Source organism: Poromitra crassiceps (genome assembly GCF_964638095.1).
Source record: "Poromitra crassiceps genome assembly, chromosome: 13".
NCBI classification, from domain to species: Eukaryota; Metazoa; Chordata; class Actinopteri; order Beryciformes; family Melamphaidae; genus Poromitra; species Poromitra crassiceps.
This window is the reverse complement of record NC_139644.1, coordinates 1,251,126-1,263,363: the sequence shown is the minus strand read 5'-3', so window position 1 is coordinate 1,263,363 and position 12,238 is coordinate 1,251,126. Positions and strand designations below refer to the sequence as shown.

Genomic DNA, 12,238 nt, shown 5'->3' with positions numbered 1-12,238 from the left:
TATATTCTCTGTGTCTCAAACTATGCCGTGTTGGGTCCTTGAATTTGAGAGAATTGGGCCTGGGAAGTCCTTGAACAGTCCTTGAATTTGGTGTTTAAGGGCACTTTCACACCTACCTCGTTTGGTCCGGACTTTTGGATTTTCCAGTTTGATCCGAACCAAAATGACAGGTGTAAAACCTCCCCTGGACCACGGTGTGGACCAAATGCCCCGTCCTTGGTCCCATGAAAAGAGGTGGTCTTGGTCCGGACCAGCTTGGTGCAATTTGCAATACAGTGATTTGCTTGCAGTGTGAAAGCATCAGTTGTGGACTTCAGCTCCGCATTCAACACCGTCTCTCCAGCTCTTCTCCGGGACAAGCTGTCCCAGCTGAATGTGCCCGAGCCCACCTGCAGGTGGAGCATTGACTTCTTGACGGACAGGAAGCAGTACGTGCAGCTGGGCAAGCTTGTCTCTGAGCCCCGGACCTTCAGCACTGGAGCCCCACAAGGCTGCGTGCTCTCTCCCCCACTCTTCCTCTACTACACTAATGGCTGCATCTCCGTGTCACCCGTCGGTCAAACTCCTGAAGAACGCAAACGACACAACGCTCATTGGGTTAATCACCAACAGAGACGAGTCCGCCTACAGGAAGGAAGTGGACCGCCTGACCACCTGGTGCAGCCAAAACCATCTGGGTTCTCTACCTAAAAACTGTAGAGGTCATTGTGGATTTCAGGAGGAGCCCAGCACCAACCGCACCCCTCATCATGTGCAACTCCCCAATCAACAACACTGAGGAGTCATTCAGGTTCGTAGGAAGCATAATCTCCCAGGACCTCAGGTGGGAAGACAACATCACCGCCATCACAAAAATGGCCCATCTGCGGCAGCTGAGGAAACACAAACTGCCACAGAAAACATTGGTCCAGTTCTACACGGCCACCGTGGAGTCCATCCTCACCTCATCCATCACTGTCTGGTTCACCGCCTCCACCACCAAGGACAGAACCAGATTGCAGCGGAGCATCCGAGAAAACCATTGGCTGCAACCTGCCGTCTCTGCTGGATCTGTACCACTTCAGAACCAGGAAGAGAGCGGAAAAGATCATCAAAGACCCCTCCCACCCCGGCCACCACCTGTTTCAAAGACTTCTATCCGGGAAGAGGTTCTGTCAAGACCAAAAGTTCACGCCTGGGACGCATGGCTGATGATGGATCCCAGGAAGTGGAAGGACTCCACAGTGTTGACTGGGGAGTCACCCAGGGTGATGGTGGAAGGTGGGGCTGTGTTCCTCCTGTAATCCACAATCATCTCCACTGTCTTTTGAGCATTTAACACCAGGTTGTTTTTGACTGTCCCAAGTCACCAGATGGTCGACCTCCTCCCTGTATTCATGTATCATCATATGCATTGTGTCTTATTTCCTGGTGTCATTTGGACACCTTTTCCAACAGTTGATTTGCAGTTATGTGTAAATGTGATGTGGTGTTTGTGTCCCAGGCGTAACCTGGTGATGGAGGGGGCAGCGGCCAGTGCTGGAGAGCAGCTGGTGGAGCTGACGTCGCGGGATGGAGCCTGGTTCCTGGAGGAGCTGTGCAGTATGAGCAGTAACGTCAGTGCTCTGGCCACCCTGCTGCAGCGCTGCCTGCTCTTACCGCACGACCTGGATCTCCCAGCCCCCACAGTCACCACCCAGGCTGTCTACCTGGCCAATGCCGTCTACACCTGCCTGCAGGTGGGTGCAGCACCCACCGCACCATCAATTCAGCTACACCGCACTGTCAATTCAGCTACACTGCACTGTCAATTCAGCTACACCGCACTGTCAATTCAGCTACACCGCACTGTCAATTCAGCTACACCGCACTGTCAATTCAGCTACACCGCACTGTCAATTCAGCTACACCGCACTGTCAATTCAGCTACACCGCACCGTCAATTCAGCTACACCGCACTGTCAATTCAGCTACACCGCACCGTCAATTCAGCTACACCGCACCGTCAATTCAGCTACACCGCACTGTCAATTCAGCTACACCGCACCGTCAATTCAGCTACACCGCACTGTCAATTCAGTTACACCGCACTGTCAATTCAGTTACAAACAGAAGCAGAACCTTCAGTTGAGACCCCATTTACACATGGCATTAGAATGTGACCTGTATCCGGATAAGTTGAATAAGGAAAAACTTATGTTAAATGCAAGGTGTAAATGCATCCTGATCAGAATGTGATCAGATCTGCCTGACCACATTTGGAGGTAGTCTGGCTCACATTGTGATAATTTTGTGTGTGGGAACTTTAGGTTTTTATTATGTTTTTTACAAGATAGACAGACACACAACACACTCCTTGACGGCAAAGCACGGCAGTCTGGATATCAGCATTTTTTATTTATTAATACAAAATATATAATAATAATAAATAAAGGCATTAATGAAAGGCATTACAGGACAAGGTCTGGGATCCCTGTCATGTTGAGAAGTACCTTAGTTACTACAGTAACCACCTCCTTAAGGTGCATTCACACCGACCTATTAAAGTTTTTCGCTGGCGTCGAGTTTACATACAAAGTCAATGCAAACGAGCGATTGAGCGTATATTCGCCTGGGAGAAAAATCGCTGGGCGTCCGAGCGGCAGAGACAGAGCGATAGGGAGAAAATTCGCTCGTCGCTCGAGATGAAATATCCCAACTCGAGCGAAAATACGCTGGCATCAGTCGCTTGCTGTTCAACACTGATTGGCTGCCGTGTGAGAGCGAGTCAAGCATCACACTGGCTTGGAACAAACAGCTGGTTTATTGTGTGGCAACAAACCGCATTGACAGGCTGACAGCTGACATGAAGTGAAGTCTGTCCTACCGGTATGGAGCTCGCATTAGGAGCACGCTGATAGGCTTTAGCTTGTAAACAATGACGGTGGCTCGTAGTGGACAAATATCATGACATTGCGTAACGTTATATCCCCCACATGTCCGTCATTTCGTGTGCCTGTTGATGAGCGATTTAAACAGAGCGACAGAGCGATTCCAAAGGGTTGACTTGAGCGACAGAACGAAAAATAAATATCTCGGTGTGAACGCACCTTTAGAAAGATGTCAGACTTTCATTGTAAATTAATTCAGTTTGAGCTTCCATTGACCCACTGTAGGTGTTTGTGGTTGTCTCCATTTCAGTGTTATCTGTTTCTTGCAGTCATTAAGAGTACATGCAACAAATATAATTGGTCACCAGTAAATGAGGACCACTTTTATGACATTTTAAAGGTTTTCTGAAAATCATGTTAAAAAAAAACGCATTTACGCTTGAAAAGTCATAAAAGTCAAGATGATCCTGCAGAACACAAATCCACCCCCATAAACGTATGTTAACCACAGACCTTATTCCGTGCATTTGACCGAAATCCCCATACTAAAAGCCCATTCACTTTTCCCCTCACGAACCGAAGCGGTACTGCCGTACCCATTCCTGCGCTACTATATGAAATTACTTTTTAAGGATGAAGGCTTAATTCATTATGCCATACATATTATATTATTATATGATATATTACATACATATTATATTATTATATGATATATTACATACATATTATATTATTATATGATATATGCCATACATATTATATTATTATATGATATATTACATACATATTATATTATTATATGATATATTACATACATATTGGGATAGGTCTTTCCAAATGCTTTCATTTGGTATTACACTTTAAAGCTTGGGTAAGCAACTTCAGAGAAATGAGAGCCAAAGATGTTCACGTCTGCTTGACGGAACCCATATATGACAAGCTTCTCAAACTAAGGTTTTTCAATATTTAAATCTTAGTAATGAATAACCATTCTTCTTATAACGTTTGAAAGTTAATTTAACTCAACGTCTATCTGTGTGTGTGTGTGTGTGTGTGTTTACACACTCATCTGTCTCTATTCACTGTAGGAGCTGAACACCAACTTCCGTCAGATCATTTTCCCCGAGGCGCTGCGCTGCATGTTGAAAGGCGAGCCCACTCTGGAGGCCATGTTGGCAGAGCTGGAGCAGCTGGTGGAGCAGAGCTCTGACGGGCTGGGCCTGCAGGGTTTGGCCGACAGCCTTCAGGCCGCCACAGGCCTGGACCCTGACGCCCAGAACCACTGCCTCCACATCACCAGGTGGGATGATGATGATGATGATGATGATGATTTCGAAATTCAAACAGCTCTTATTGGACCGTGCACTGTTAACTCTTTTTGGTTCTGTTTTATGCAGATGTGACTTTTTCTCCTTCAAAAGTGAAAGAACTCTTATTGCTAGAGATGCACGATCCACATTTTTTCACTTCCGATCCGATTCCGATACCTGAATTTGGATATCTGCCGATACTGATTCCGATATCAGAGCTCTTGGCAACTCTCCCAAGGAGCTGCAGCCTCCATAGTAGCTGGCTGCTACTGTGACATCAGTTAGTCTTTGGTTTGGTAATCAATTATCTCATAGCATTAGTTACCTGGCTCATAATATTCCTCCAATCCCGGTTTTAAAATCTGGCATTAACATTACCAAGTGTCACCAAGCAACAGACCGACTATCTGACGTCACACGCCAGTTTGCATATCAATAACTACAGTCTCCACTCACAGCGGAGGGAGGGGGGCCTGTGCTGTGATGTGATTCAACACGTTTTGCCATGTTTAAGGACGGTGATTGGCCTGAAGGTCAAAACACCGCCCAGCCGGGAAACTAGAGGCCATTTCATGAACCTGCACCTCTGAATTACACACTAACACAGTACGGTTGTGGCGGTTGCTTGCCGTCCACTGTGGTTGACTTGTCTATAGCGGTATTGCAATATTGCGGTTATTGTGACCGTAAAAAAAGTAGCCAGCTGGAAATGTTTAACAACTGTACGGCGGTGATTTTTTTTTTACTCACCCGTCTAGAGGAGAAAGACGAAAATATTCTGTTTTGGGGGTGATTGACAGGTCTCCTGTCCAGTGATTACGCGACTTGCCGGTCACGGACCAATAGCAGGTGGAGCTGCGGCTCTGGGAAACCTCTGGTCTCGTACCGTCTCGCGTGAGCTGTGCAAGGACCCCAAGATTGCGACGGCCACACTATGCTTAAAAACAGGAGTCCAAAAACCAATAGGTGACGTCACGCTGACTCTCAATATTTTTAGACGGTCGATGGGTCAAATATAACCATATCGCTGTCCCTACGAGGTGCCAACGTTGTGTGAATGCAACCTAATTAATAGGGGTGTGGCACCTCACGATTCGATTTGATTACGATTAAGGGTGCTACGATTCGATTATTAAATGATTATTACGATTAATCACGATTTTCGATGCATCTTTTTCACCAAACAGGATTTTTTTTAAGCAAGGTATATTTGTCAGTATCCATTAAAGTAAACAAACCTACCTCCATTATCTTCGACTGAATATATGCGACTGAAGTCCACGCATCACATGTTACAGCCACCCTGCATGCTTTCTTCAGTGATTCCAGTTTCCAGTACTTCGGTTTTGGTCTCGTTTTACAGTTAAGGAACTGCTTTCCGGGCGAAATACCGTATTTTTTGCAAATAAAGCAAAAAAAAAATTGCAAAAAAAAATTTTTTTTTTTTTTGCAAATCGATAATCGAACATTGTGAATCGATTTTAATCGTCACGTGACTCATCGCGATGCATCTAAAAAACGATTAATCTGCACACCCCTACTAATTAACATTACGTTAGAACAGCTGAGAAGTGGAGGGATACATAAACATTGAAGGGTCCCGCGCTGTTATACTGTGTATCAGCGCTCATGGAATGCCTCTTGTCCAAACAAATTGCTGGACTGGAACTGTTGTATAATAGTATACCGTAAAACTTCTAATAGGGGCCCTCTCCCCAATTGCCGCCAAGTCTCCAATAACCGCAGGGGGTCAAACTCGATTTTGCATATAAGCACTGGTCTTCCCTTAACAGCCTGGAGCGTTTATTAGAATAAATATGTTTTTAGGCCTACGGTATGTTTTTGTGTTGACTGAATTCAGTCACTTACGGTAATGACGTGTGTTTTGGAGGAAGTCAGGCGGAAGTCAGTCATGCTCTTTCTCTCCCTGTCAGACAGTTTTATATTTTATTTTGACATGTATTAGAAACTTGTCTTGGCGTCTACGTATTTGGTAAGTCTGCTTGTTTGTCTAGTAGGGCTGCAGTGCTGTTTCGTTAGCGTTAGTTTGGTAGCTAATGTTAGCGTGCGTTCTACAATGACGTTGCTATGACTTTCCAATTAAACACTAGTCTCGCTGGTCAGCCTCCCTTCCCTACTCATGGAAGGGAGAGGAGGCTGGCCAGCGAGACTAAAACACAAACAACTGAATGTGTGAGCGGTAGGCTAATGTTACTTGTTTAAAATATGGTATGGCTGTTTGGCAGAGGGATTAAGAGGAGAGCAATGAACTGATACTGTAACGTACTGGTAGTTGGATGATGGTGATGGTGATGAAGGCAATATTAGGCAGTACAATACTAGGCATGTTCAAAAATCAAAACTGCCTGTACCTACCCTCTTGTGTGTACTAAGTACTATCTCACTGGTATAAATAAGCAATTTGATACTTTCCGTTTTTGCTGACCAGAAATTCTGTGCAAAAAATAATAATCGCCTGGTCTCCTTTAACCGCCTGGGGTCAGACTCGATTTAGCATAATAAACGCCCGGGCCCTTATTTGAAGTTTTACGGTATGTATGAAACACTGGCATGGCTTATGCTAACTGTTGTATAATAGTAATAGTATATGTATGAAACACTGGCATGGCTAATGCTAACTGTTGTATAATAGTATATGTATATGTATGAAACACTGGCATGGCTAATGCTAACTGGTGTTTGTTTGGGTGCTCAGGATGCTGCGGGCCCAGTACTCTGAGTTGATCCAGCCTCGCAGCATGGACGGATCAGGCCAGGACTCACCCAAGATGTCCGCTGGCCAGATGCTTCTGGTGGCATTCGATGGCATGTTCGCCCAGCTAGAGACGGCCTTCACACAGCTCACTGAGAAGGTACTTCACTTTGTTTCCTTTCCAGTGCAGAAAAACAAACAATAGATACTCACAAGAATACAAGATGGAGTCAACCACATACAAAACATATCATTCAATAGTAGAAAATGTAAAAAAAAAAAGAGGAGGAAATACATTATATATACTAACAAAATAGATTTTAAAAGGTTCACAGAATTACACTATAGTACACCACAACCAAGACAAAGTGGAAAACAACCATATGTATCCTGTCTCAACAAGGGAGGGGAGGGGAAAGGGGGGCTGTGCCAGGGAGGGTTCAGTGGCTCAACTTAGCCTACATACGAGCTCACCTGTAGACACAGAGAAACATGGGTTAAGCTGTGTTCACACCGAGATATTTATTTTTCTCTCTGTCGCTCGATTCAACCCTTTGGAGTCGCTCTGTTTAAATCGCCCGTCAAAGGCACAATAATTGACGGACATCTGGGGGCTATAACGTTACGCAATGTCATGATATTTGTCCACTACGAGCCATGTAGTTGTTTACAAGCTAAGCCTATCAGCGTGCTCCTAACGCGAGCTCTATACCGGTAGTACAGACTTCACTTCATGTCAGCTGTCAGCCTGTCAATCAGCTGTCAATGCGGTTTGTTGCCACACAATAAACCAGCGGTTTGTTCCAAGCCAGTGTGAGCCTTGACTCACTCTCACACGGCAGCCAATCAGCGTTGAACAGCGAGCGACTGATGCCAGCGTAATTTCGCTCGAGTTGGGATATTTCATCTCGGGCGACGAGCAAATTTTCTCCCTATCGCTCTGTCTCTGTCGCTCGGACGCCCAGCGATATTTCTCCCGGGCGAATATACGCTCAATCGCTTGTTTGCATTGACTTTGTAAACTCGATGCCAGCGAAAAACTTTAATAGGTCGGTGTGAACGCAGCTTAAGACAGTGAAACATACGAGCTCACCTGTAGACACAGAGAAACATGGGTTAGACAGTGAAACATACGAGCTCACCTGTAGACACAGAGAAACATACGAGCTCACCTGTAGACACAGAGAAACATGGGTTAGACAGTGAAACATACGAGCTCACCTGTAGACACAGAGAAACATACGAGCTCACCTGTAGACACACAGAAACATGGGTTAGACAGTGAAACAAGTTACACAAAGGGGCTCAAGTCCAATGCCTCATTCAGCCCATGTGGCTCCAAGGAGTTAAGAGTATGTATCTTCTTTTTAACAGCTGACTTATGATGTTGCCTCCTCTTGGATGAGGGGTGACCCTCTCAATGCCTGAATCTGAGGGAGGCAGCAGAACCATGGTTCTTTTCTTTGTAGTGCCTCGTGATAGCATAGTCCATATTTTAGTTTCTTATAGCAGCTTTATGTTCAGCTATTCTCAATTTTAAATAACGTTTAGTTTGCTCCACATATACTGTATAAGGCTAAGTTGAGCCACTGAACACTCCCTGGCACAGCCCCTTTTCCCTCCCCTCCCTTGGGGCAGGACAAGTATGGTTGTTTTCCACTTTGTATTGGTGGTGGTCTACTATATAGTGTAATTCTGTGAACCTTTTAAAATGTATTTTGTTAGTATAATGTATTTCCTCCTGAAATCCCCCTCTTTTGTTTTGACATTTTCTACTATTGAATGATATTTTTTGTATGTGATTTACTCCATTTTGTTGTATTGTGAGTATCTCATTGGGTTATTGACACCTGCCTATCAGCCAATCAGCAATTGAGGACTTAAATGCAGGGGCAGACTCACACCCATAGTGAATCTGATGAAGCATAACATGTGAAATGCGTTGTTCACCTTGGATTGGGGCTCTAGCAAAGATTTTTTTTGGTCAGTGTGGCTCTTGAGTAGGGAAAAGGTTGAGCACCACTGCTATAGAAGGTTTTCACAGAATTGTGTTTCTAGGGAACAGTTAAGAACCTAGCTTATATCCTGTCATTTATTGTACTCGCAAACCCTGCAACAAGAATTAAGCTGGAGGCGAGTTAGAATGATTATGTTGCCGAGTTGAAACCATCTATACACTAAGCCAAAGTCCCACTCTGAGCCTGGAGACACCCTGTAATGTATACAATAACAACACTCACTAGGCATGGGTCGATTTCCGGTTTTACCGGTTCGATTCGGTGTACGAGCCCAAACCGGTTTGATCACGTGCGAACCGAAAAAACATATATATATATATTTTTTTTTTTGCCAGTCCATTCTGATTGCACTATTGTTCGTATTAGCCTCTTCTCAAGTTGCACTAGTATGCAAAAGTCTTATTTTGTTTATTATGTTGATGTTTGAAGAAAAGTTAAGCTGAATAGTTATGAGAAATAAATACAGGGTGTGTTTGTTACACAGGTGTCCTGCTTCTTTTTATTCAGTATCATTGCTGGTTGACAATACCAGCTTAGAGGTGTATTATCGCTATCAGGTGGACTGAAGTTGCACTACAGACAGTTATGGGCCACACTCGGAAGCCCTGCTTAAAAAAAAAAAAAAAAATTTAATTACAAAAAAAATCGGTATACCGGTTCGATCCGGTTTAGACGGCAATATCGAACCGGTTTTAAAATTTTCAAACCGACCCAGCCCTAACACTCACCTGTCCTTGACCTGTCTCCCCATGCTGCCCGTCTTCTCTGGCCGGTCCAGTTGAGTTCTCTGGAGGTGCCGTTAGCCTGGAGGAAGGTGGACGTGCTGCGGGAGGCTCGGGCTGCCCAGCTGCACTTCTTTGACAGCCTGGCCCAACGGCAGCTCCTGGACCAGGTCTTCTTCATCAAGAGGCTGCAGACCATCATGGACTTCTTCAGACTCTGCACCACCTTTGCACAGACTCTCTCTGGTAAGAGCTCTCCATCACTGACACATAGGCTCTAGGGTGCCCAAACTGTTTTGGCCCACAAAGGCCAAAAATATGAGATAATAAAAACGTTCTATAATAATAATAATGACAAAAATACTTGAATATATTTTTGTTTGATTAGAAGCAAATATGTAATAACCATAATTGTATAACAGTATTGATACTATCCACCAGGACCCTGAGTTCTCATTTCATTCCCTCTCATGTTCGGGAATGATAATAAATATCCTTGAACCTTGAATAAAGTTGTGTTATCCGTATTGATATTTTTCACAATAATGGATTAGCCGCCTACAATTGCAGTGAATTGGCATCTGGTTATCAGTCTATATTTTCATTGGTATCCTTGCAAATCCTTGGAAAACTTCAGACTCTTTCAGTTGCTCTTGATGATTTGATCTGTGACATATTATACATAGTTGTTGGTACATAATGATGACATATCAGAATTAGAATCACCTTTATTGCCACAATATGTAACGATTACATACAAGGAATTTGACTTCGGGTAAGTATGGTGTTTCAGTATTGATGTTTTGGTGGAACTTCTCTAGTATCCTTGTCTGACCAGTATTGGATGAACACTGTGATCAGGTACTTGTCCCCCAGCTGAGGAGCCACCACCTTCCAATGGGCCGGTGGGTTTGGGGAAGCCACTGTACCGGGGCGCTGGAGGGCTCAGCGAGGAGCAGATGAGCCGGCCCGTCAAGGCCTTCACAGCAGAGTTTGTCCGTCAGATGTTGATGGGTCTGCCCAGCCAGGCCCTGGCTCTGGCTCTCTGCAGCACCCTGTCCGCCCTCGGCCTGGACCTCATTGCCCTGGTGGAGGCCAAAGACTTTGGAGCCGAGAGCAAGGCAAGACCATTATGTGTGTTATACAGAAGACTGTGGCTTCTTCACGTCTGGTTCACATAGTGAACTCTCAGGCCAAGTCTATCTCTTCCACAATCTTCAGATGCTCTCTGTACTTTAGAACAGAGGTTTTCAAAGCCTCCCCAGGGGGGCTCCAAACAGTTTCAGGGGAGGCTCAGTGAATGGCAGTGAAAGAATATGACATAGTTATTAGAAAAGCCGATCACATAGAATAGCGTAAATGTGTGCAATTTGTTAAGGAGATAGTTCAGAGATACAGTAGTTTTGCAGAATTTTACAGTTTTTCCCACTTCAGTCAGAAGCAAATAAATGCCTTCAGACAGACCTTTTTTTATGTATTTGGTGTAGTCTTCAAATAGAGTCTGTCAAATAGAGGCTTTTTCACTCCCGTCCCGTCCCGCTCCCATTTTTACTTGTATTTATTTGATGTTTTAGTCTCTAGACAACGCAATGATTTTGATTTGATGTTCTCCCTATCCTTTTTAGAACTAATTTGTGTTCTACTGCACTTTTCATTCACACCATTTGGCCATATTTACATATAAAAACTGATTATATTGTTGTCATGATTCCTGGTCCCGCCCGCTCCCGTCCCAATCCTGTGATTAATCGTGAATTTACTCCCAATCCTCCGGGAATCCCACGGGACCCACATAACTCCTGAAAAAATGTCAGCCTCTAATGTCAAACAGCAATATCAGGCTAGAATATCTTGGCCCAAGATATTGTATTTATTTTATCTATTTATATTTATCTATTCTATTCTTGTGGGGACAAAGGGTAAATAACAGCCTTTTGTGTTGTACTGTATGTAGCCTACAGTATTATGTTTTTGTTTAAACTACAAACATAAATAAACATCAACTTGAAACTATGTTTCAACTACCACACACAACCTATAATATTATAGCCTGTTTATATATAAAAAAAAATGACCGGGCTCGCGGCCCGGTACCAAATGCGTTGTGGCCCGGTACCGGTCCGCGGCCCGGTGGTTGGGGACCACTGTTCTAAACGACAAGCTTTGTCTGAGGGGAGGCCCAGAGTCTCACTGCTTTAGCACATTCAAATTTGGACAGAGGAAGTTGTCATGTTCCAAAAACGCATCAGACCGGAAGGAAGTTAGATGGTATTCAACCAATCATGTTCAAAGCAGACTAGCTGGGGAGCTATCAGCTCGCACACTCACCAGATAAAAAAGTGTTAGGTGCAAGGCACAGGAGTTTCAATGGAGTAGAGAGAAAGAGCCAGCACTCAAAAATGTCCTTTGAAGCTTTATTCCGTTTCACCAGTACAACGTACACGTTTCAGCAAGAAGCCTTCGTCAGCGTTGACTCTACATTCAAGATTCAAGATTCAAGATTTTTATTGTCACTCCATGGTACAAGTATCACGTGTGAAATTCTTGTGCTGTGGACTCCGTTTACAACATAGTACAAATACAACCGGGCATATGAGTGCAAAAACAACAAGAGACACAACAACCA

General features: G+C 44.3%; 1 protein-coding gene across 1 annotated transcript in view; it reads left to right on the top strand.

Annotated features, from left to right (window-relative positions):
• Positions 1-12,238, top strand: part of smg1 (SMG1 nonsense mediated mRNA decay associated PI3K related kinase) — a 188,388-nt gene that overhangs the window by 148,492 nt on the left and 27,658 nt on the right. The window contains exons 50-54 of the mRNA XM_083649718.1: positions 1,484-1,718; positions 3,938-4,149; positions 6,876-7,032; positions 9,669-9,858; positions 10,474-10,733. Coding sequence (XP_083505844.1) covers positions 1,484-1,718; positions 3,938-4,149; positions 6,876-7,032; positions 9,669-9,858; positions 10,474-10,733 — 1,054 coding nt within the window. The remainder of the gene's footprint in view (positions 1-1,483; positions 1,719-3,937; positions 4,150-6,875; positions 7,033-9,668; positions 9,859-10,473; positions 10,734-12,238) is intronic.